Below are 25,661 nucleotides of genomic sequence, written 5' to 3' on the forward strand. Positions count from 1 at the left end.
ATGTAAAGAAATATGTTGGTAACAAGATATGTGCCTTGTCCAAAATGTCAGGTTGTTTACAATCCTAAGAATGCAGTAAGTTTTTTTAATCCTTTGTCAACAAATTCACATAATTAGGGTCAAAAGTGTTGTAATAGAAAATGAAGTGAACAATTTGTTATCGAAGGTACAAATAAGCCTGGCAATTGAAGGAAAACAAACAGTTGGCCAAAAAATAATGCTGCCTGGAATCATTTAGGCACTTTTAGAGAAAAGGTGGCAGATATATTCCCTGGTAAGAGAAACAAGATGGTGACATTTCTGAGGAATAATCTTTGTTTCAATGACTTTTCCTTAATATTGAGAACGGAAATTTGTTGCTACTTTTGGTGTTCATCAAAGCCCATCTTTGATGTAGGCTGTGATTAACATACCATCCATAATGGCTGATATCGAAACTTGATTTATGGGCACCGATTTCAAAGATCTGACCTATGAAAATGTTTGAGTGAACGACATGATGGAGGGCATTCAGCATGTCATGTGAGACGATGCGCCCAGCAGCTGCTCACTAGATACAGCCTCCCCTTTTCAGCATCTTTATCAGAGAGCAAGAACACAGGGGAACTTCTCAGTAATCTTCTCCCATGCTGCACAGAAAACTGCACCCATATCCAGAAGAAAAAACATCCTTGGAAACAACACTTGACTTTAGCATTCATTTTCAGACATGCCTTAATGCAGTCTTTTTGATTGATGGAGAGAATTACTTGAAGATCCTCAATGATATAAATTTCAGAAGCTAAACATTACTCACACTTGTTTATCAGTGAATGTAACACATATAATATAGATTAAGGCTTTGGAAATATTGGTGCAAATAGCAACGCAATAAATGTTCACTGATATGATAGCGAAATAGTTAGATTTAGATCTGCTACTAACATAACAAAACTCTCTCTCTCTCTCTCTCTCTCTCTCTCTCTTTCTCTCTCTCTCAATCTCTCTCTCTCTCTCTCTCTCTCTCTCTCTCTCTCGCCACCTGTTACTCCCCTTCTGAAAGAAGGATGGATGTGCAGTTGCTCTTGTTGATGTTTAACTGCTGCTGCTTCTTCAGTGTCTTGCTGAAAGAAAGACATAAACTTTGCTGCACAGCTTGCACACAGGCCACGTCTTGTTAATGGGATGAATTAATTCTGCTGCCCAGATTTTACAGGATGCTTCTTATTTTGGGTGGGGTAGCTGTTAAAGCTCATCACATTGAAGGCCTGGATTTGATTCCCCAGATGGGTACAATGTGTAAAGCCCATTTCTGGAGTCCCTTGCCACCTTACTTGAATATTCAGAGTGTATTGCTGAAAGCAGGGCGAAACCATCTCTCTCACTCACTCACTCACACACTCTTCAACGTACTGAGGGTTTCTGCTTGTCTTGAAGCCAGGTGAACCATCCCCTGCCTTGAGAGATGTGGGCAGTAATTACCCAGGGGGAGCGAGAACAGAATAAACACAGTAATCGCCAAACATCAGCTCCCTCCCTAGCCAAGCCACATGACAGTGTTTAGGCAGGGATACCACACATCCTCACAGCAACATATATAAATATGCCACTAATGGCGAGGAGGCCCCATGAGTCAGACTAGTTAGAGTAGCTTTACTAGAATATACTATTTTAGATATTCCTGCCCTGTCTGAACAAATGGATTCATGAGGAACACTTCCTGTTACAATGCCCTCTGTACAAAGACCCAAGACAGGAACTATATTCATCACCCACCTTGGCTATGCACCCAATATCTCTAAAAATACTGTTAAATCCACCAGACCCTTTGGCAAACATTATCACCAATTTCATTCACAAAATGTTCAGGCAAAGAAAAATCTGCATCTCCTCTATAGCAATATAATCATAGCAATATTTGTATTCTATTGTGTATGTCAATGTTTAATTAGACATGTTCATGTTTTGTACCCTGCCCCCTGTGGGTGTTTTTGTACAATAAATCTTCTTCTTCTTCTTCTAATCTTTTCAGATAAACCTAATATTTCAGTGTCATATGATAATATCTAAAAGATTCCTTCTGGTCCAGACATTTGAACACAATTGCAGAAGTATTCTTTCTTGCATTCTGTAGAATGCACTGATGATTGGCTGATGCACATGCTAATGTTGGTCTAAGAACTCCCGCTGAGTAATGCCATCTTGTGACCTCTCAGAGTCGTCATAGAAACGTTGATTTGTGTAATACTTCATTTTGATTGAATACAGACATCTAGGCTTCAGTACCTGAAGTGCCGCTAATGGACTAGTTATTGCAGTGCCATGTTATGTGTCATGCAAATTAATGTCGTAATTTTACACAAACCTCTAGACCCCTAAACTATTCATCTCTTCTTTCACCATTCTGAGGATTTCAGCTCAGAAAAGGCCCTCTATACCTCATGCTTGTCCAAAGGGTCGGCCAAAATTGGGATTGTGTGATCAGGCTCTTGTGACTCTCGTGGCGTGTGTGTGTGCATCATTCCCAGCCACAACATCCACCTGATGAGTTTAAGGCTATGATAGCCAATGATATATTTTGGAATAGTGCTGACTGTAGTAAAACAAATAAGGAATTCCAATGTCTCTCTTCCACACATCAAGGTATTAGGCCCTGGCTCAGCACCAGATTCCATTGTTCTGAAGCCAAAGAAGTGAAATCAAAGTAAAGCCCCCACAAAACTGCAAGGGTATTGATGTAGCCAGAGTTTTAGAACGTTGGAAGTCACTGTGACTATCAACTGAATGCCTGACTTGTTTGGGTGTATCTTTTGTAACTTCAAATTATGTGTAATAGCTTAGAGGCTACAAGTTGGTTATCATCAATTTCCTTCACCCCTGTGCACTAACTACTGTCCTTACCATGCCAGGAAACAGCAGCCTTTTTTCTCTTGTTAAGATGTGACCTTAGATTGAGTCTAAATAAGTTCACTGCCTCTGTTTAACTCTCATCTATTCCTAAATTTAATTCATTCCCCTATCGTTCATTGTCTCCCATATTAATTGTTTTCTTAAGATCACATTCTTAATTTAAATGTTTCTTGAAATTAAGTCCTTTGTTATTTGCTTGGAGGTTAACATCATGTTTCACTGGTTCTCAACATTGTCATGAGAATCTTTCATTGATTTTGAAAATAGAATCCTTTGCTTTCAATTTATTAGATCTAAAACTGTAAAATATCCTTTTACTTGTATTCTAGGGCTTAACAAATTGATAATGTCCTTATATGAATCATAGTAAGACCCGATTATTCATATGCCATAAAAACTTCTCCCAACACCAACCTGAAGCTTTGATGTCTTGTGCCAGAACTGAAGCATGTGTTTATCTCACACCCAATTCTTGTGGTGATCCTCAATACACATTACCTCCTGACCAGGCCTGTATAGCACTTTAAAATCATCGTCTCCAATTGCCCTGTTTCTCTGAGCCACTGTCTATCAGGCATCAGATGCTTTGAGGATTTTCTCCATCATCAACTCTGCTGGTCCGTCTCTTCTGTGAAGCACAGTGTATAATAAATCCACCCAGATGACCCACAACAAAAATAGAGATACAAAACAGCTGTTGAGTAACCTCTACGGCTTAATTTGTCTTCATTAACTTGATTAATGTCAAATCAGACTTGACTGTTTAATTGTAATTCCCTGGGACTTGTACCAGTTGACCTGTCTGGTGGTGCTTGAGTCAAATTTGGCCTGATGAGAAAAACAGAACATAATGTTTAAAGAATTTCAAAGATATGCAACATCTACTAACAAACCTGTCTGAAGTATCAGAACATGAATTTAAAAGACCTATCATCACTGAGACCAGAACCTGGTCCTACAGTTAGGACACTCATAACTTTCAACTCACTTGCTATGTTAATATTTGAACAAGTCCCTGAGATTTAATAAAGGCAATGTGTCTCTTTAATGGCACCAATGGTAAGATTAGTCATAGATATGTCAGAGGGATTTGTTGATGTGTGATATGACTGATGGTATTTCCTATGATAACTCACACAGACCGGATATTGTCTTGCCTTGCCGTTTCTTGTTATAACCACAGACAGGAAACACTGTACATTTATGCCCCTTCCCATGAGCTGGTGGCAGAGGAAATAGCTAACTATGATTTATGTACATTGTTATTTTTGTATGTATCCACAGTAACATAGAAATTCTTTAATAACCTTGTATTGTTGCAGAAAGGAAATAAAGCCTTGTAATCATGAATCATATTTGTATTCAATTTCTTTGGGGAAGGAAGTTTGGGAGAATATTTCAATGATAAAAGTATAAATGTCACTGTGTCTAATTAAAATTGCCTTTGCATGTGTTTGTGATGGGTGCAACTGTTGTGGCAGGATAAGCTCATCATCCTTTCTTTCCAACACATGGTATCACATCTATGAAGCCTTTACTAGACTAGCATTTCTATGTTCAACTTTACTATCATATCTATGAAGCCTTTACTAGACTAGCAATTCTAGGTTTGACTGAAGGATCGTATGAATGTTGACTTGAAATACTTACATTTCTCTACTTGATTGCAGGGTGCACCGGGAGCCATTGGACCATCTGGTCCCCAGGGTAACCAAGGCTTCCCTGGACCCGAAGGCCTTCCTGGACCCAAGGGAATGAAAGGCGACATTGGCCCCAACGGCCCACTTGGAGAAAAGGGAGCCCGGGTAAGTGAAGTCCTTCAGATGTAATGGTCTTAAACAGTTGAAAGAAGAGTTGCCCTCAGAAAAGGTCCTCTATACCTCATGCTTGTCCAAAGGGTCGGCCAAAATAGGGATTCTGTGGTCAGGTTCTTGTGACTCTTGTGGAGTGTGTGTGCATCATTTGCCTACACAAAATTACACTTTTAAAATTATGTTTGTGCTCTAACATGCAGCTTTCCAGTCTGACAGAATTCTTTCACATATTTGTTTTGTCAAGAGAATGAATTATTCCAATGTCTTGCAACATTATGTATTGAGTCAGTGCATAAATTGTTTTAACCTTTTAGAAAATTGTTTTTAAAGAAGACATTACATATAGGTCCAGACATGCGGTGTCAGATCTTTGCAATTTTTATAGATGCTTCAATAAAGTTAAATTTTGCTGATAATCAGAATTTTAAACACAGGAATATTATGATATTGTGTCGGTTATAATTAATTGCAATCATGAAAAACTAAAAGGCAAAATAGACCATGCGGCAAAATGAAGTAATGTTTAATGGGTTAATCTTCTTTAAAAAAACCAGCATTTATCTCCCAAGAGTCTCCGACCAGTGAAGAATAATTCTTCTGTAGGGCTGCTGAGTGCTGTACGCAGACAGCCTGACAACCTCACTGACTATATGTCAGCATTCCATGGAACATACTGCCGCTTCTCTGGAATACTGTCCTTCTGTTACCATAGCAACCCCTGTACCCATTTGCTATTTGTTACAGTAATAATCTTGTTGTGTAAATATGTATACTACACTATTGTGAACTGATTTGCCTATTTCAAAGGAAATGTTTTGTGAATGATGAAGTTTGGACTTGGCAGTTTTGTGTTTTATTTCTCTTCTTTTCATCTGTGTTGGATTAAAAGTGGTATTTAACTGAAGTATTTTCTGATTCAATTTTGAAATTTTTCAACAATCCGTATCTGGAGCAAACTTTTCATTCACGGGCAAATGGAATCTTTGCATGCTTGTAGAAACACATTTTAAGAGTTTATTTTGTCTACAAGCAGAGATTAAGGACATCTGGCTGCAGAGAAATACACATCATAAGCATTTCAGCAATTGAATTTTATTATTTCTTCCATGTATACGGCTAAAATTGGATTGAAACATCTCTAGATGTGGTCTTAATGTACTGTCTCAAAAGTGTATACATTACTGAGATGTAAAATCCAGATTTTAATTTGATGTTATATACATTACAGTAATTTAAGACTAGGCAATGAGCGTTTCTTAAGATCCTTCCCCACCAGAATACCTAAACTAAAGAGAGCAGAGCCAGGGAAGTGGTGGGTGGTTTAACCAGGATTGGAACCGCAGTATGAGGACTGGCAGCACCTGATATATTCCTCTACAGGATTATATATACCTCTGACCTACATCCCAGGGCACCACCCACGACTTTGTCTTGGTACACCAGTATAGTACAGGACTAGACTGGCTTCATGTCGCCTTTAGTGGGGAACAGCTAGGTACAGACAGCTCAGATTGTCTTCATGTTGCCATTAGTAGGGAACAGCTAGGTAGACAGCCTTAGATTGGCTTCATGTTGCCTTTAGTAGAGAACAGCTAGGTACAGACAGCCTCAGATTGTCTTCATGTTGCCTTTAGTAGGGAACAGCTAGGTACAGACAGCTCAGATTGTCTTCATGTTTGCCTTTACTAGGGAACAGCTAGGTACAGACAGCCTCAGATTGGCTTCATGTTGCCTTAAATCATTTTTATCTTGAAGAATGATTATAGATAATAGAAACACATATTGAGAAGGCCCTATGTTAATAAAGCAGGGTTTTGATGCAAAAATGTTTGTTCATGAGACACTTTGTAGGGATGGAATGAAAGGATTTCCAATCGGTTGAAATAAATTGATGATAATTAGTTGCCAAGCTTTTAAAACATTATTATGTAGATAAGAGAATTAGTGCTTAAACTTAAGTTTGTGTTGAATATCAAATGAATATAACATATATTTGTGAGATATGAAAAAATAAACAAGACCTGAGAAGCCACCTGTCTAGGAAAAGTACCTCATGTATTGTGTCTTTCTTTCCCCAAGCATCTAAGTATTAAAGCCTAATGGTGTAACCACCTCCACTTCTACAGACAGTGATGTTCTGGCTATAGTTCTGGCTTTGACTCTTTGGAGTAGAGATGTCTGGTCTCTAGGACCATTGGTGTCTTCCGTGCCCTTGCACTGCAGACATGAGAGAACCCCCACTGACTCGCCTAGTACCTCTAGGAAATGCCTGTGTGGCCAGTCACTGACCTCGAGAGTCTGACATGGCATTCTGTGATGTGATCAAATGGTAACAGTAAAGTTGAAACAGGTTAACATTAAGACAGCATGTGAATCCATCCATGATCACGGTGTTGATAGGAGTTTTAAAATTATCATGAAATTTTGTTTTTCTGTTCTTATGGTATTAGAAGGTAAATAGGTCGATTAACCATTACTTATATATTTACTGCTTTCAATAAATGAGGGGCGGTTTGGGAGCCTAGTGGTTAAAGCGTTTGCTCGTCATGCCGGAGACCTAGGTTCTATTCCCGACATGGGTAGATTGTGTGAAGCCCATTTCTGGTAAACATTAAAATGAATTAGTCAGATGATGAGTTTTCCCAATTGCAAAATAATGTATTATTCATTAGATGTATTTTAATAACTGTAATATCAACGATTTGGTCAAAGAACCTACTAGGAGGTTAATTCTATCGCACTTACCGGTACTCTTTGACTCTCCCATTCAGACAGTTAGGAAGATGTCAGCTGGATATTTATATTCAGTCAAATGATTATACTCTGAAGATTTAAAACACTTAGGATAGCACAACTTTTTCATATATAAATAGATAAACCTGTAAATATCTCCATAGAAAGGGCTTATGTTAAATATACCCAAGGATTCATAAATGAAATAGATTTTGATAACTTTGGCCAACTCCCATTTTGCCCCTCCATCTGAACAGCCCTGCAGCTGTTGAGTGGGCAATGTGTGTAGACTATAGACAAAGAGACTGGTTTATCTGTTGTAAAATAAAGAGTAAACAAAGCTCCTAGACAGCCATTTACTGTATGGAATTTTGCCAAATCAGTAGCTCTAGCTGAACAACCCCCTCTATCCCTCATTTCAAACTTATCTTCTGGGATCATGGTGCTCTGACTTGCAGGGTGTACTAAGTTTCCCCAGTTAGGCTTACATCAAAAACACATGATGTATTCCAGTGATATGACCCCATTCAGCAAGTTTCTACTGCCTGAGAAAACTGACATGAATTTTTCTTGTTGGTATCTACTCATAGGAAAGAGATCAATCACTTGGACTTTGTCCAGTAACATCACATGGTACCTTCCCCTTGATCTTTGTAATTTCGCCACATTTTATGACATCGAAATTATAAATGTTTTATTTCTTCCTTTTGAAGTATGTATGATAGAGCTGGGACGGGTAACTCGGGTACTCTGGTCGGGTGGGTCCTGAGTAGGACCCGGGTACCCACAGGACTACCCAGACCCGAGGTTGTTTCATGGCACAAATTCACTATATAACTACATGGTTACACAGGCTCTAATGTTCGCATTTCTTCCTGACTATGGACACGTTCCTTCTGACTTTAAAACAAAGCTAAAACTTCAGTCAACTTCAGTGTTTGCATGACCACATAGTTTTACATGTGTATCTAAATACATTGTGCCAGGGCTACTGTCAAACTATTACCAAATCAGACATTTTGTACCTATCTCTTGACACCAACAGCGGGTACCCGGGTAGCGTCGGGTAATAGGGGTGTGGGTACCCGGGTAGTAAATTTGGACTCGTCCCAGCCCTAATGTATGAGATGAATTAGCAATGAAGTGAGTTCCATCATATCACATTATGCTGTTTATCTGAATTGGTTCCTAGAATCTGGATTCTAGAATCACAGGGATTACAATAAAATAGTGACTGGCAGTAAGGCATGGTGGTCATGCTGAAAACAACATGTAGATATAGGCTGTGGTTGCTTGTTGATGGACAGCTATGACTGAAAGATAAGAAACATTGTTACTTATATGTGTATCCTGCAAAACATCAGATGCCAAAAGAATAGAAGGAATTGCTGAAGTTTCTAACAAATCATGATCCATGGTTTGATAAGCTTGTTGGAAGAGACCATGTCTGACCAAGACTGATGGAACTTCGTGGTATGCCAACTATGTGATGATTTGGGTTCACTGTTTGATAACAAATGTTTTATTTCACTCCACAGGGAAAGATGGGGTCACCTGGTTTCTCTGGCATCAACGGTATTCCTGTAAGTATATGCTCCACCCCATACAGAAAGCATGGGATGAAGAAAAGTAGCTGTCAATACCAGACATTAAAATTATTATCTGTGAAGTTTTTGTTTCAGTTTTAATATTTTGTTTCTGAATGTATTGAGCAGATTTTGTTTTTTCACGTGTATTAGAGTAGGACCTATTCACATGAGAATAAGGAAGGCAATTTTACTGATAATACAAGGCTTTGATTGAGAAGCATTGTTAAGTAAGTAGACTGCACTTCTGCCAGCATCAGGACACGTGTTATATCTTGCTTATCACAGTCTGCCACTAAAATAGGGGATCACCACGGGGTCCTTCATGCCAGCACTAGGTTATCTTGAAAGGATGTGATGTCTAATCAGCAGAATTTTTGAGTTTCTACAACAGGATTCTTGAATTAATCTGGAAATTTCCAGGCTCTTTTTTATTGCCATCAGTATTTCTGATTCATTTAACTTCAATTAAGAAGTTGATCTGAATTCCAAATATGTTGGACCCGTTAATCTTGGATTTTGAGTGTAATGGATTTAGGGCTAGTAAAATAATGTAGTTGTCAGTAATCACATAATTGGCCAGCAAAAGACGTGAGAAGCAGTATCAAGAAATTAAATCTATTGGTTAAAGTGATTAAAGTTTGGAAATGTTTGATATGAAGTAACCTCCTACGGGATGATGCACACCAAGCCTTTGTGTGACTCAGTGACATTGTAATGTGAACTGAAGTAGTTGCAGAAGGGTAATTATTGGCAATATGGTCTTTGTGCTTGATGACAGAGCTGCCCTGCCCTGTTCCCACATGCTTCCAGTTCTCTGACACCCTTCAGCCTGGTCCTCACATTCCAAGACAGCTCTGCTGCTGTAGTGCATTGACCCAGACATTGAAAATGGACCAGATTCTTCCACAAAATGTGATCAAGTTCAATGAACATGTTGGCTTACTAGATGTATTTATACAGATTTGGCCTCAGTTGAGTCACAAAAAAACATATCCTTGTGGGCAAATTGGATGCACATGTTCATTGAGTGTTCCTAACAGGGCACAACAGAACAGCATCAGAAGATGGCTTAGCTTGAAGGTTTTGCTTGTATGTAGGCCTCGTTAACTGTCAAGACGACAAGAACGTCAGTCAATTGGTTGCACTGTTTAGGGAATTTGAAAAATATTTGTCACAAATTGATATTTTATGACAATTTGATCATGTTAAAGTACTGTTTTTAGATTTCATTGATGAGTTGAAGTAGTGTGACTCCAAATACTTCTTGGGGGATGGAATTATGTCTTGTTCTTTCAGTGACAAGTTTTTGGCAAAAACTAAGTTAACAAGACAACTGTCAGAGCATTTAAGAATTATGAAACAGGAATTATTACCATTTAAGGTGGTCATCAGCCAGATCCTATTTCTCTATCAACCAACAACATATATTTACTGCTTACTACTCTTCAGCATATGTTGAGGGATGAATGAACTGAGGAGAATATACCCAGCAAGTCTGGCTGCATGATATGCTATAACAATAAACACATGAGGCATAAATGTCAGCTCTCAGACCTGTGGAATTGATAAAACACACTTGGTGCTAACTTACAGCTCAAAACTTGTGCCTGATAAATGGTTTCCGCTGTGGCTAGAACATGCTGCCCTACGGGATTTACTTTTTGCTCAAACTACATGAATAGAGTTTTTGTTTCAAAATCACACAACAATGTCAGAACAGGCACCAAGTAGCTACAAGACTTCAGGATGAATGAAAATAATTTTGTTTTTCAAATTCCGCTGTATCTGCAAGATCAGCAAGACTAGACTACCTTTCTTTTGGAATACTCTGCTTGAAAACCTATACAAAAGGATTTCAGACGATTTTTTTAATGATGATTTATGATATTAAGTTGGAATGAAAGGTGTTAAAAAATGAAAATTGCATCATTATACCTCAATGATGAATTTGTTCTTTTGTTTGTTTGTTTTCAAAAGCAACTCATTTTGAAGTTACCTCCTGTTGACATTGTTAGCTTTTGTTTTTAGGGTTTTCCTGGCCCACCCGGACCTCGTGGTGCTTCTGGTCTAGATGGTTGCAATGGAACTCAGGTACGTAGCTCACATTCATGTTTAAAGCACTACATATATATAGTGTTAATAGATGTTGTCCATAGTCCCCATACTGTTCGATGGATGCAATTGAAAATGGGTACGTAGTGGTAATACCATATTCGACGTAATAAGCGCCCTGCTCTAATAAGCGTCCACGGCGATATTTGCTAATATATTGGCTAGTGAACAATCCCAATTAGCACCCCTTCCAATTGATCAATGTACACAAGACTTATTCATTCACGTATAATACACACTTGTGTGTTATATACACCCTTAATTATGGGCAATTAAATTCTGGAAAAATATATCTGTTGAATATAAACATTTCAGGTTGTCAGCATAAACCACGAAATTTATCTTTCAACTCTGTTTTTTCAACCAAAATAATATTATGATAAGAGCCCCCTATTTCCAATTTTGAGAGCACCCTGGGCGCTTATTATGTCGAATACGGTAGATGTTTTTTTCTAGTCCCAATGTTATTTGATGGATGCAGCTGGAAACAGGTATGTGGCTCTAGTATGCTTTCCTGCTCACCTAATCAACACCCCTGTAAGTTGATGTACTTAAAAGGCCATCCCAAACTTGTGGCTAGGCCCATGGCTAGTACTTTTGTTCTCTAGCATATTTGAATTTAGAGGTATATAATTTGATTGATGGGTGTGGCCTGTGTATTAAACACAATTTGATGATAAATTCTGTGGATTGCGATTTCAGGAATAAATTATCAGAGCAATAAATCGAAACAGGGATGAAAGTTATGATCCTACTTATGATGGTCTTTCCCAGGGCATGTTGATATGAGACAGACAGGAGGTGTATGGATTCAGCAACACTCTCTGCTCAGTGGAGGGAATGATACTGGGTGGCAGTGTGTCTTACTTTGTGTTGGGGGCATGGGTGGCCCAGTCGTCTAAGGCACCACCATTCACTCTTTCGTCCCTTGGGCATGGCAGAAAGCTATGATTGTGGGTTCGCCCCAATTATGTTTCTAGGTTTGTCAGCACCATACCTGTGCTTGTGAGTTTCACCGGAGTGGTAAACGTCTGAGACCTGCATCACTTCGGGCTTTCCTCACACATTAAGCTGACACACTGCAATATAACTGGAATACTGTTAAAAGCAGCGTTAATACCAACTCACTCACTCACTAGCTTAGTGTTTGGGCTTTAATGTTTACTTTAGGAACACAGCCCCCATGAAGTGGGCTGAGCTTGGGAAATTTCTATGCTTGGTAGAAGAAGACATGTCATCACCGACCAGATACTCATAAAACCCAGAATGCCATGAGGCTTCAAGAATGCAAGATTTGCACTGTAAATAGGATGAATGTTCTCAGCACATGGGCCTGGTTGCTCTTGCAGCAATATAAAGGCAACAGTCCCAGTGGGGTATATTTCTGGCTTTATAGCACTGACATTCTGTCCTGTCTGGAGCCAGGTTGCCATTTATTTAGAGATGGATGATAATTAGATCACAATCACCTTTCTCTCATATGGATCATGAGTGGAAGTTGGACCTTAGGAAAGGTTATATGTGGTTGGGAAATGATCCTGTTTCTTCCTTGTTGAGAATCTAAGATAAGATCATATTTGTTGCAATACATGCCATTAAAGAACAGATGTGAAGTAAAAGACAGCTACAAATTACATGTACACAAACACACCACATATGCATACCTAAATCAAATATTGAAATACTCTTGGCACATCTTTCAGGAGATGTTTTCAATAATGTAGAAGAGTATAGGAAATATATTAACAGAGTAAGGATAAGTACATATCCTTGCTTTAGTCTCTACTGTTGAAAACAATTCTGTTATGTGATGCACACCTGACTACATTGCATCAACAAGAATAAAGGAAATATATTAACAGAATAAGGATAAGTACATATCCTTGCTTTAGTCTCTACTGTTTAAAACAATTCTGTTATGTGATGCACACCTCACTACATTGCATCAACCTTTTTTTGAAACATGACAACCATGGGTCTGTTGACCAGCCTGTTGATGGTGAGTGTCACGCCTTTCCTGTTTCTATCAGGACATATTTATTATGGCCATGCCAGGGCTACATGGTGTACAATAAAGTATAAACACTGACCACATGTGTGCAAACAGGGCCTGCTTGATACAGGATGGGCACCTCTTTATCAAGCTATCTCAGTATTTTTAAAAGCTATCAAGCATAACATGAAAATATGCTGCTCCAAATTTAAAAGTGTAGCTGTACTCATGATCTTATTTAGATTAAACTGATAGAAGAAGATGAAGAAAATTTATTGTACATAAATACCCACAAGGGACAGAGTACAAGACATGAACATGAATAGTTATAATGAAAAGTTGTAAACATTGACATACACAATGAAATACAAATATTGATATGTTTTCTGAATATAATTTCAAGTTTCATACAGAAATAAAACCAACATAGATATGTTAGAATTTCCTTTGAATTGTGTTTTTGTGCTCTAAGTAGAATATTGATATAATTTGTTCAAGAAATCAAGATAAACAGCGTAGTTTATTTTCAAAGAATTTATGAACCCCTGTCCTCATCAAACTCGGGAAGGTATTTCAACAATTAGTCTGCATCAACAGATTCCCTTCATGCACTCCCAACAACACACTGGCATCTCACACCTCCCAAGCAGTGCATGTCAGATGCTGTGATAGTATCAAGTTCCAGCATCGAATTCTAACACTTGGTGGAGATAAACCTATGGCAGTCCACAATGGCTGCCTCCCCAAACTTGATGGCAGGTCAACATCTATCGCTTCCATATGAACACCCACCCAACCACACAAGTCAATGGCTACCATCCAACCACCCAATTACCCCTCCACCACAATGCCACAGCTGCCACTGTCAAATCAACTCACAACCCCATGGCTGTCACCATACGGGCTACCCACCACCCTCCATCCCATGGATGTCACCATCCAGGCTACCCACCAACCTCCATCCCTTAGCTGTCACCATCCAGGCTACCAACTACCCTCCATCCCTTACTCGTCATCAGTCCATCATATCTCCACCCAATGGCTGCCACACGCCACCATTCTACCATCCCACACCTCACAGTCAACGTCCCATGGCTGGCGCTCCCCACCTATCTGACATCACACCACCTCATCACATGAAGGCTGACAAACAACCTGCTTTCTGTTCCATACCCCCCCTCCCAATGCCTACCACCACAATACAATCTGGTGTATACCATGCCCTGCTGACATGGCATATACTATCTACTCCTATAACCCTGTACCTTCATACCAGACCTACCTCCTGTGGTCAAGCATGCACAACAGCATATGCCATAACTGTCTTTGGCAGCACAGGAACTGCCTCCATGGGATTATTTAGTGCTAGTTGTGTTGATGAGATGTGGAGGTGTGGGGAGTCCGAAATGGTGGTCAGTGACAGTCCACTTAGTCTACTTCACAGGTCCTGATCTAGTTCACATGAATCTAGGGCACCAAATTTGGTATACAATGAACCCTTGATAGTCAAATCTAGGATAACCACAAGACTTCACAACTGGAGCCATCGTACATGTCTTCAGCACAATGTTTGGGATATGAAAAGAAGAAAAACATGTTAATCTTTTGTGTAAATTAAGCCATACTTTTCGAACTATCAGTCAAGATTAGCTTGCCCTGTATTTGCCATCAATTCATTCGAAAACAAATGCTCAAAATACCTCCCCATAGAATTTCTTTCTGTTCTAACTGCCCATGACACTTTATGAATTATATTGCAATGTAGAGTTTATGTTGGACGCTTGGCAAGACAGAGCATAGCTTATTTGACCAAGCCAAGTGGCCTACTGCTGGGGATGAAATGAGGTCATGTCTTGGATGAATCTGGATGCTGGTGGTCTAGAAAAGATCTGGTTACACAAGTGATTGGGTCTATTATCAGTAGAAGCAGCATGAGGGATAGCCCTGTGATTGCAGGAGGGTTTCCACAGGGGGTCCCTGTAGGCTGTCAGGACAGGGCACCTGCCTTCAGCATCACAATGACTGACACCACCTCATGTTGTGGTCACGGGCACAGATGATGTCTACGCTGACCAATTGCTTCTGACATGGACATCTTGATTGGTAACATGCATGGTGTTCCTCAGGTCATAAGGTTCAGAGTTCTGGTGTAGCCTTCTTTCTGACTGTCATGGAGATCCCAACCACAGACATAGGATGTTCTGCTATGATTTTAGCTGAGATGAGAGACAGTGATTAATGGTAGTCCACAACATGATAAAATGATAAAACACTGCTTTGGTAAAATAGGGACAGAAAACTTCCACAATAGACACAAAATACAATAACCGTAGAGGAGGATATGATCTACATTTCGGCGGGGTGTAAGTTTTTCACTTGTACAAAACGTGATGTAAGGTAAGATAATAACAAATACATCTGCAGATAATACACTACTTTCATTCTAAAATTATGATCAAAACTGTATGGCTTTGAGAATTCATAAACACTCTGAGGTAAAGTGGCTAGAATTATTAGTCCTCGTCAACAAGTACTAGGTAAAGTGGCTAGAATTACAAGTCTTAGTGAATAAGTTCTTGGTAAAGTGGCTAGAATTACTTGTCTTAGTCAACACGTTCTTGGTAAAGTGGCTAGAATTACTTGTCTTAGTCAACAAGTTTTTGGTAAAGTGGCTAGAATTACTTGTCCTAGTCAAACACATAGATTATCCTCGCTTGACACAAGAATGTCACCTGATTCCCGCTGTAGCCTATTGGTACTGTCTATAATAATACAGAGGCATACTCAGCAAAAACATACAAGAGTAAGTAAGAAAGATCAGTGAACAAAAAGGCCTTTTCTGTGTCTTGCACCCTCAAGTGTAGAGCCTCCTTGGTAACATGGTGAGATAGAACTGTGAGATCGGAAATAACCCCAGTGTTTATTACACATGGGTGGGTCTGCTGACTCTCACAACCTGGTTACACAGGATGTCAGAAATGGCCACAACCTTCCATTCTTCTGGCACACTGAGGGATTCCTGGTTATGATGTTAGCCAAACAATGTACTGATCAGAATCATCAAGGCAACATGTACTGGAAAGAAATTGGAAAACGGGTCTAGTTTAGCTCTGGCTTGTCACAATGGTCTTCAGCACCAACTTGAAGAGTTTCAGCATTGCTGATACAGCAACATTCTAACCTTAATGATTGAAGAGGCCATTGCTCTTTGATATGTCAAAGCTGAGAAATAAACACATGTATTCCGTCTGAGTATTTCAGTCATTTCTTTAAAAAATCTGTAAATGTTTGTTTCAAATGTTAAAAGTCTTAAGACATTTCATTCAAAATCTTTTTAAGTAGTTTAAATGTACCTTTTTATATAATGCCATTGAGGTATGCTCCAATTCTTAAGGGACGATGTGGGAGAATATGGCCATAGTTTATCACTGTGGCAAATTCTTCCTAGGTCAGCAACCTACAACCCCAGACGTATCTCACTTATACATATGATGTCAATCAGAATGGAAATTTGAGCTGACTTGAAAAGCGATGCACAGTGTTGGTCTTTGTAGCATGGCAGGGGAAACTTTATTATATATGAAAGAGAAATTGTTTATAAAAGACTTAAGATTTGGATATCCACAATCTTCAGGTCGAAATGCCTAAGTATATTTCAATGATTTGACAGTACTTGAAGGATCCTGACTTTTTCCAATAGAACTGACATTGTCCATTGAAATAGTTCAAACCCATACCAAGACAGTCATATAACAGACCAGTGATTATGCATGTAGATGCATGGTCCTTGGTTCTTTGACATTTAAAATTTTTTAATTTGGATTCTTCATCCATTTTTGCTGAAGCAAATTTCTTTTTGTAGCCTGACATGTCAGACTGTCAAAACTTAGAAAATATATATTTTACTATTTTGAATTTGATAAGGTGGCTACAAGATCGTGACATATTAGTTCCATTGTTTTTTAACTAATGTTAATCAGGAGAACTTGTATTTTTCACATCTAAAGAAAAAGAACAAAATGCCCTTATTGTGTCATTCTTCAGTCAGGATTAACGATCAAGTGGTCTCCATACTTACCACAGCAGTGTTGATAGTATTTATATAATAGTTAATCATTCATGCAAGTGAATAAAAAGATTGTATGCCTTTTAAGAAGTTTAAGAAAATCAAATCAAATCAGTGTAGACATAATAAAGTTCTGAAAGGTGAAAAAATTTAAATGAATCACATGACTGTCCCTGTGTATGTATATGGTATAAGCTGATATAATATGTGTTGTATGAAAAGAAAGATGGAACATTTAAGGTATAGCCAATTGCACTTTTGTGTGTTATTGGGTAATAGCCTGACATTGATCAAGATACAGATATTTTATGGGTCATTTGTAAGTGAATACAATATCCTCTTTATTTGAGTTATCTCCCCTGGCTAGGCCCTCGGTGGATGCAAGTCAGTTTGAGCCCAACCCGTACTCGGCAGAGCCCGAAACCTGGCAGCGAGTGGGCAGTGGTCAAGGATGGCATTATGAGTGGGGGAATTGCACCTTGTTAACCCTTTTACCTGCCTTGTGTCAACAACAGTACATATCTACTTTGGCACAAGGATTATGCATGTAATGTGTCAACAACAGAGATTAATGAGTCTTAATCATCTGCTGAAACAGATTCCTTTGAACACACAATGCCATTTAGAAAGTGGTCAAGTGTAACAAATGTTATATTTGAGATTACACTTTCTATGTAAAGTACAGATTCTTGTACTTTTGGGGGTTGAGTCCCATCCGGGATTCGAACCCACACTGGACATAAAAGGTAAAATAGTGGTGAAAGATATATGAATGGATCACTGAAAATAAGTGATGACACCAGTTGTTTTCAAACAGGGCAACAAAGGTGAGTGAAAGAGGCCTTTCAGTTTTATGTGTATGAATGACCAGATTGTTTAATACATGTATCTAAATACGTTTTGCCAACGCTATGCTAAAAATGTTCCCAATCGGACATTTGGAGACATCTCCATAGACCTACAGTGGGTACCCAGGTAGGGTCGGGTAATAGGGGGGTGTACCCGGGTAGTAAATTTGGATTCGTGCCAGCCCTACTGGATTGTCTGGTCCGGTCGTCATCATACAGCTGGGATATTGTTGAGTGTTACATTTACCAAACAAACAAGCATGTCACTCTCACGATGTACACTTGATCAGTGATACAACATTCAATCATATATTTGAATGTCAATCATAGCTCCATCATGAAGTATAACCTGAAAACTTAATGATTAATTTATTTGTTTCTTAGCGTTGGTATTATCTGACCAATATACTTATCACATGTCGCAATGTATTTACAAAGACAAATTTGCACCTGTGTTATAGGGAGATCCTGGCTCTCCTGGTCTGCCTGGTCTTCCCGGAGAGGCTGGTACACCTGGTCTGGACGGTCTTCCTGGTATTAAGGGAGAACCATCACCTGTCGGAGTCACCCTCCCAGGACAGAAGGTAATGTAGTCTAAACTCATCCATATGAGTCAATTGAGCCTGTTCTATGTTTGTTTGAAACAGAGCTACAGATAAGACGCTTATTTGCATAAAACACCCACCCCCCCAAATTTTCAAAACCCAATAACTTTCAATTAACTTGCGTACAGAAACGCATGCATTAAATAAAGAACCCAAGTGTATAAAAACAGCACACGTAAATGCCCAATGAAGCTTTTTCAGCATGCATACAAAGGAGCCAATTTCGGAAACACAATTACGAGCTAATTTACTTCACGAGTGAAGCCGAAATATTTAGAACGGTTATATACATCTAAAACATTATTTCATTTTTTTAAATCTTAAAATGTTCACTAATTTTGGGAAAAAACCAATAGAGTGATGAATAGATGGGTGAAAAAATATTGGTTGTCCAATGAAAAATGTAATAACCCAATTAAAATAGAAACCCTAGAGTAAAAACTCAATTGCTCAAGAGTTATCTGGAGCTCTGTTTGAAAGGCATATGAATACATATCAAACAGCATGAATGCTGGTTTGCCTCAGTTTAAAATTAACAAACTTTTGAATGTGCAGTTGGATTTTAAGGGGAAAATGTAACCATATATGTTTAATTTTTAAAGAAAATTGTAATCTCAGGTCATTACATGAGTTGTAAACCTGTATCTCAAATTGTTTGCATTCAGTTATCATAATCATCTATAATGCTTTTAAGTGTTTCTATTGCCTCTTGATATTATTGTCTGTCATATTTCAGGGAGAGCCTGGAGCAGATGGCCTACCTGGGTTGCCTGTGAGTACATACGATATACTGTACTGTCTAGGATAATTTCAGATAAGCACAGACATTGTTTGAACTTTGTGCTTTGGAATCTGCCTTCTCCATAAAATTGAAACATGAAAAAAATTAAGATAAAAAGCAGTTTTTTTATTTTGCTGACCAGAAATAAGTGAAATGTAAAAAACACCAACCTGTTTACCATGTTTACTGTCACTATCAATAAAAGTAAATTATTTCAAATACTATAATTGAAACCAGTTATTGTTATTTATCCTCCAATACTGGTTTCCTAAGGTGATATTGCTACAATGAAATTGCATCGTAATGAGGTTTTGATCAGTTTCCATGACATCACAATCAAATGTCATCACTTAGCAGCACTTGTAAACAGAAACTGTCTACAGTTTACAAGTATAGGACAAATCTGTGTGAATATCTATGTAAACATGTGTTTGTTTATGACAGGGAAGTCACGGAAGAGATGGACCCATTGGCCCCAAGGGAGAACCTGGCTTGTCAGGACCGCCTGTATGTAGATTAGTGTTTTCCTTGTTAAAAATGTTTAAAACTTATCAAATAAGAAATTAAACACAGGTTAGCTTATGACATGTGTTCAAACATCTATAACATTACTTAAGCAAAGCTAGAAGCTCCGAGAACAATTTACAAATTTTACAAACATATTAAAACATTTCACTGCTTTCCGTTCATGTTACTGCTGCAGCCGTTTGTCACAGAGTGAGCCGTTCATGTTACTGCTGCAGCTGTTTGTCACAGAGTGAGCCGTTCATGTTACTGCTGCAGCTGTTTGTCACAGAGTGAGCCGTTCATGTTACTGCTGCAGCTGTTTGTCACAGAGAGAGCCATTCATGTTACTGCTGCAGCTGTTTGTCACAGAATGAGCCGTTCATGTTACTGCTGCAGCTGTTTGTCACAGAGTGAGCCGTTCATGTTACTGCTGCAGCTGTTTGTCACAGAGTGAGCCGTTCATGTTACTGCTGCAGCTGTTTGTCACAGAGTGAGCCGTTCATGTTACTGCTGCAGCTGTTTGTCACAGAGTGAGCCGTTCATGTTACTGCTGCAGCTGTTTGTCACAGAGTGAGCCGTTCATGTTACTGCTGCAGCTGTTTGTCACAGAATGAGCCGTTCATGTTACTGCTGCAGCTGTTTGTCACAGAGTGAGCCATTCATGTTACTGCTGCAGCTGTTTGTCACAGAGTGAGGTACACATTTGGAATGACAAACCAACAGCAATTTAGAATTTACTTTGCAGGGTCCATTTGGAGAACGAGGACAACCTGGCGAGAAAGGTAACATGGGTTTGGGCACACATGGAGAGAAGGGACAGAAAGGCTCGCTTGGACCCCCTGGCAACCCTGGACCCCCAGGTGGTTTAGAAGCTCTCACCAACCCCCCAGGCCAAATCCAGGGACCGAAGGGACTGAAGGGCATGCTAGGAGATGAGGTGGGTGGTAATGGTATATACTGTAAATCTTGAAATTAAGGCGAGCGTGAATCAAAGGCGAAAAATGCGAGTGGTCTATGCTTGCATTATTAAACATAAAATTTATATCAATAATGAGACATTATCACAAATCATGTGCATCATATCGTGATAAGAATAAAAACACTTGACTGAGTGTTAGTTTTGTCATTAATTGGTACACATTGGAAACATCTCTTAATGTACGTATTTCTCTATATGTTTCTCTGGTTCACGTTTCTTTTTGCAGTGAGTTTATTTACATTTGTTGGAAGCTTCGTATCCATTGGTTCAGCACTTGATGAATCAGCATCTTTGATAAATATTGTTGACTATGTTGTAGAACTCCATTCAATCATTATTAGAGTGACTATCAAGGTCATTTTGACTATTGCAATACTTAAAAACACTGTTGCAATACTACGGCAATAATATTTTTTATCTTTTCTGAATTTATGCCAATTTGTCTCTTAATACAAAATGTTAACTATTGATATTTTAATCTGTCATACATGTTTTGTCCTCCAGCATGGACATTGCACTGCATCACTAGTTTGGTCAGCCATGACACCTGTACATATTGAAGATCTGGGGGAGAATAGGTCTTCAGCAACCCATGCTTGCCGTAAAAGGCGACTATGCTAGTCGTAAAAAGCGACTATCGGGATCGAGTGGTCAGACTCGCTGACTTGTTCGATGTATGTCATCATATCCCAATTGCGTGGATCGATGCTCATGAAGTCAATCACTGGATTGTCTGGTCCAGACTTGATTACTTACAGACCGTCGTCATATAGCTGGAATATTGCTGAGTGTGGCGTTAAACAACAAACAAACTCACTCAGAGTATCTGTGAGCACCACAGCGGTATGCTGTAAGTATGATGCTGCCTGTTTCAGGGCATGAAGGGTGAGCCTGGTCTGCCTGGCATGAAGGGACCCTCTGGTCTTCAGGTAGGTCCTCACACTCTGCTTCACCTGTCACTATCACCTCAAAGCAACATGTTTGGTCTTCTTCCATATAGTGAACTTTTGTTGTGAACCAGGTCAGTAATGATGTGACAAACAGATCAGTTGACAGGTATTTGTGTTTTTACAAGATGGCGATTAGCGAATCAGATAGCTGGATCTTATTATGAGTAATGATAAAAATCAATACATTAATATCATGACATCGGCTGACAGATATTTGTGTTTTCACAAGATGGCGATTAGCAAATCAGATAGCTGGATCTTATTATGAGTTATGATAAAAATCAATACATTAATATCACAACATCGGCTGACAGATAATTTGTGTTTTCACAAGATGGCGATTAGCAAATCAGATAGCTGGATCTTATTATGAGTAATGATAAAAATCAATACATTAATGTCATGACAGTATGTCATCATTGTATGAATAACAAATATAATGATAAACTCTGCTATTTGACAAGTTGTGTTCCTTATTGTATTAAGGATGCTGTTTCTATTCCTGTTTTTATTGTTTATTTCAGGGCCTACCTGGTCCACCAGGAATGTTTGGCGAGAAGGGTGTACCTGGCATTGCTGGTCCTCGTGTGAGTTGACAATACTAATATCTCTATGAAACAATTGTACTGAGAATCAAACTTATGAATAGCATTTATGTCAAAGAAAAGAAAGCTCAAGTCATGATTTTTGACTTTCTTTGTTCTATGATTCTATTTCATAATATTTTTGCTTTTCAAAAGACATCAGAAATACATTGCGAAAATAATTTGTGTATATATTGCTAGTAAGGTACAGTTATGTGTAAGGATGCCAAATAAGGACTGCTTGAAAGTACAGATAAATGTAGTAAATGAATTGTTTGTTGTGAAAGCTTTATTAGCTGTTCATTTTTTATTGTTGATGTTTTCCAGGGTAAACAAGGTTATCCTGGTGTTCCCGGGCAACCTGGACAAAAGGTAATGTCAGCTAAGTAAAAGCGACAAAACCATTTCCATATTCATGTAAACAGAGTCGATTGTACGATTCTGACAATATCCTGGGCATGAGTTAAATAATTTTGTGTAATGGATGAGATCCTGCTTGAGATATTGTGGTTCAACACCCTGACATTAAGCAGAAGCAGACACTTGAGAGTTTCATAGTTTATCAATGCCAGGAAAGCATTTTTTTGTTTTTAATTTCTTAATTATATCAAAATTATAAAAATTTTTTTTGAAAAAATCTCAAAGTAATAAAAGAAGTGAAAGCCAAGGGGACACATAATTGGAGAAATGGAGGTGAATATGGAACAGAACTGAAATGATTACAAATATTAACGTTAAATTAATCGGAATAATATCCTGAATAAAACCTTGTGGTTTTTAATGATGTAATAAATGCGATCAGAGTCAGTGAATCATTTATTTCAATGCTTTAAGATATGTGTGTGCGTGCGTGCGTGCGTGCATGCGTGCGTGCATGAGAGAGGCATGTCTATATCATGATTTTTCCTGTCTGTTGTGTAGGGTGATCGAGGTATGGATGGTCTTCCTGGTCTGCCTGGCCTGCCTGGAATGAAGGGAGATCGTGGTCTGGGTGGTGTTGATGGTCTTCGTGGTCAGAGAGGTCCCCCTGGTCCTGCAGGAGTAAGTATGGTCTATAACCGTAACTACCCTTTTGAAATAGTCATGGATCAAATATCATTTCTGAGTTAAAAAACATTTGTATCAGCCGAAGACAGAATAGGGGAGAGAACTCTCACTTGCAAACTGCAGAGTGAAAGTACATGGCGCCAGTCACACTCTTGAGTATGACTACGGTAATTAAACAGACAATGAACAAAGACTTCATTGTCTTATCACAGAAGTTTCCACAAAGTCTTAGAAAAGAATTATTGTCAGTATTAATTTTTGTGATGGTTATAGCTAGGGTGTGATTAACAGGTTATTTATTTTTGCCTTATAAGATATTAGATATGAAACCTGTCACTTATGTTGTGTGAACATTGAGTACCTTGAATGAATGCTTTACAATACCATAACCCAGGTGAAAGAAGTGTCTTGCTCACCTCCTAATGTTACACTGTGTAGGGACCTGGAGGAGATGGTCCACCGGGTCCAGTTGGACCTGCTGGTCAACGTGGTCTGCCTGGTGATCCAGGACTGCCTGGCCTCCCTGGACCACAAGGTTTGCGTGGTAATGATGGTCCTTCCGGTGGCCCTGGAATCCCTGGCGTGCCTGGTACACAAGGTCTTGATGGTCCCAAAGGAGACAGGGGAGACTCTGGAGTTCCAGGTATAGTTTATCTGTTCATTCAAGCAACACAACACTTACCCCAATTAACTTAACATGTACAGTCGAGCAATAGCTGTTCATCTAGAGACAAATTCTCCATTTTCACAGAAATTATCTCAAGACTTGCGCTGGACATGAGACTAAACTACTGAGATGAGTGAAACATCTCCTGTGAACAAAGACTATGTTAGTTTCTTATCAACGATTATTTTTTTCTTTGAAAAGAGGAGCCAAACAAAAGTTAACTACAATAAGTCAGTAAAAAGTCACACACATCTGTTTGATTTACAACTTACCGCTCGTATAAAGATAAATATCAAATGATCTGTTGGTATGGCTTGTCCTCTATGTGACTATTTGACAGTTGGTCAAGGATGGCAATTGAAGGCCCATCTGGACATTTGTTGAAGAACTTAGCCAAATGCCGCAATGGAACTGATGCCTCTGTTTATCATCAGGTATTACTGGTCTGGATGGTCGCCCTGGTGCTCCTGGCCTGCCTGGACAGAAGGGAGAACCTGGTTTTCCTGGTGAATCTGGAGGAAGTATTCCTGGAGTCCGGGGACCATCTGGCTTACCTGGTCTGGATGGTATTCCTGGTGGCAAGGGAGAGAGAGGTGCTAAAGGTCTGCCTGGCCCACCTGGAAATTCTACCAAGGGTTTGCCTGGCCCCTCCGGTCCCAAGGGAGAGAAGGGTCAGGGAGGTTTCTCTGGTTTGCCTGGTCGTGATGGTCTTCCTGGTCTTCCTGGAGATAAAGGTCAGTTGGTAGAGATACTCACATTTTATATTCCCTGTGCTAATAGTAAGAGTCATGTTGTTATTTATCCATCTTCAATTTGGACACACTGTTAAGCACACATTGTAAAATTAAATGGAGTGTATCCTATGATCCGATTGATTGAAATAAAGTTTGGAACATGGAAATATTCGGGACTGCATTTAAATAGATGTCTTGTCTAAGTATCTAAGGTCATCGGTTGCAACTCAATCTGCCTGGGATCAGTACTCAATAACACACTCAAATCTGAAAACTCATTATGTTATCTTTTAAGTAATGCTGAAACAATATTGTTCCTATGTTCACAGGTGATCGTGGTGGTTCCTGCAGCCTGTGTCAGAATGGTCTTAAGGGAGAGAAGGGTCTGTCTGGTCTAGATGGTCTGCCTGGTCAACCTGGTATACCAGGAGATTCAGGACCAGTTGGAACCAAAGGAGAGCCCGGAGAGGATGGTCCTCCAGGTCTGTCTGGCCTACCTGGTCTCAGGGTTAGTATCTGCACTCAATTTACAGAAGATTTCATCAGCTTGGACATATGTTGAGAATTCAAGAATATTGACATAAATATGTTATTGTGCACTCGGGTACGTAAACTTTGAAATGTTACTTGCCCAGAGAAAAGATTTCTCGTTCAGCAGTGTAAAGACACCATGTTTGCAATTTGAGGTTATTGGTGTTAAATCATGATTCGGGGTCGTACAGTTTCCTCTATCACAAAACAATATGTTGTAAGTGAAATACTG

At 39.1% G+C, this 25,661-nt stretch overlaps 1 protein-coding gene across 1 annotated transcript in view; it reads left to right on the top strand.

Moving 5' to 3' along the window:
• Positions 1 to 25,661, top strand: part of LOC139447491 (collagen alpha-2(IV) chain-like) — a 76,750-nt gene that overhangs the window by 31,206 nt on the left and 19,883 nt on the right. The window contains exons 4-17 of the mRNA XM_071228891.1: positions 4,560 to 4,694; positions 8,975 to 9,019; positions 11,054 to 11,116; positions 18,506 to 18,628; positions 19,386 to 19,421; positions 19,875 to 19,937; positions 20,683 to 20,874; positions 21,792 to 21,845; positions 22,391 to 22,453; positions 22,778 to 22,822; positions 23,372 to 23,491; positions 23,936 to 24,140; positions 24,599 to 24,898; positions 25,228 to 25,406. Coding sequence (XP_071084992.1) covers positions 4,560 to 4,694; positions 8,975 to 9,019; positions 11,054 to 11,116; positions 18,506 to 18,628; positions 19,386 to 19,421; positions 19,875 to 19,937; positions 20,683 to 20,874; positions 21,792 to 21,845; positions 22,391 to 22,453; positions 22,778 to 22,822; positions 23,372 to 23,491; positions 23,936 to 24,140; positions 24,599 to 24,898; positions 25,228 to 25,406 — 1,623 coding nt within the window. The remainder of the gene's footprint in view (positions 1 to 4,559; positions 4,695 to 8,974; positions 9,020 to 11,053; positions 11,117 to 18,505; positions 18,629 to 19,385; positions 19,422 to 19,874; positions 19,938 to 20,682; positions 20,875 to 21,791; positions 21,846 to 22,390; positions 22,454 to 22,777; positions 22,823 to 23,371; positions 23,492 to 23,935; positions 24,141 to 24,598; positions 24,899 to 25,227; positions 25,407 to 25,661) is intronic.

This window comes from Haliotis cracherodii, unplaced genomic scaffold (assembly GCF_022045235.1).
Source record: "Haliotis cracherodii isolate W230 unplaced genomic scaffold, xgHalCrac1.p SCAF_7, whole genome shotgun sequence".
Classification (NCBI taxonomy): Eukaryota; Metazoa; Mollusca; class Gastropoda; order Lepetellida; family Haliotidae; genus Haliotis; species Haliotis cracherodii.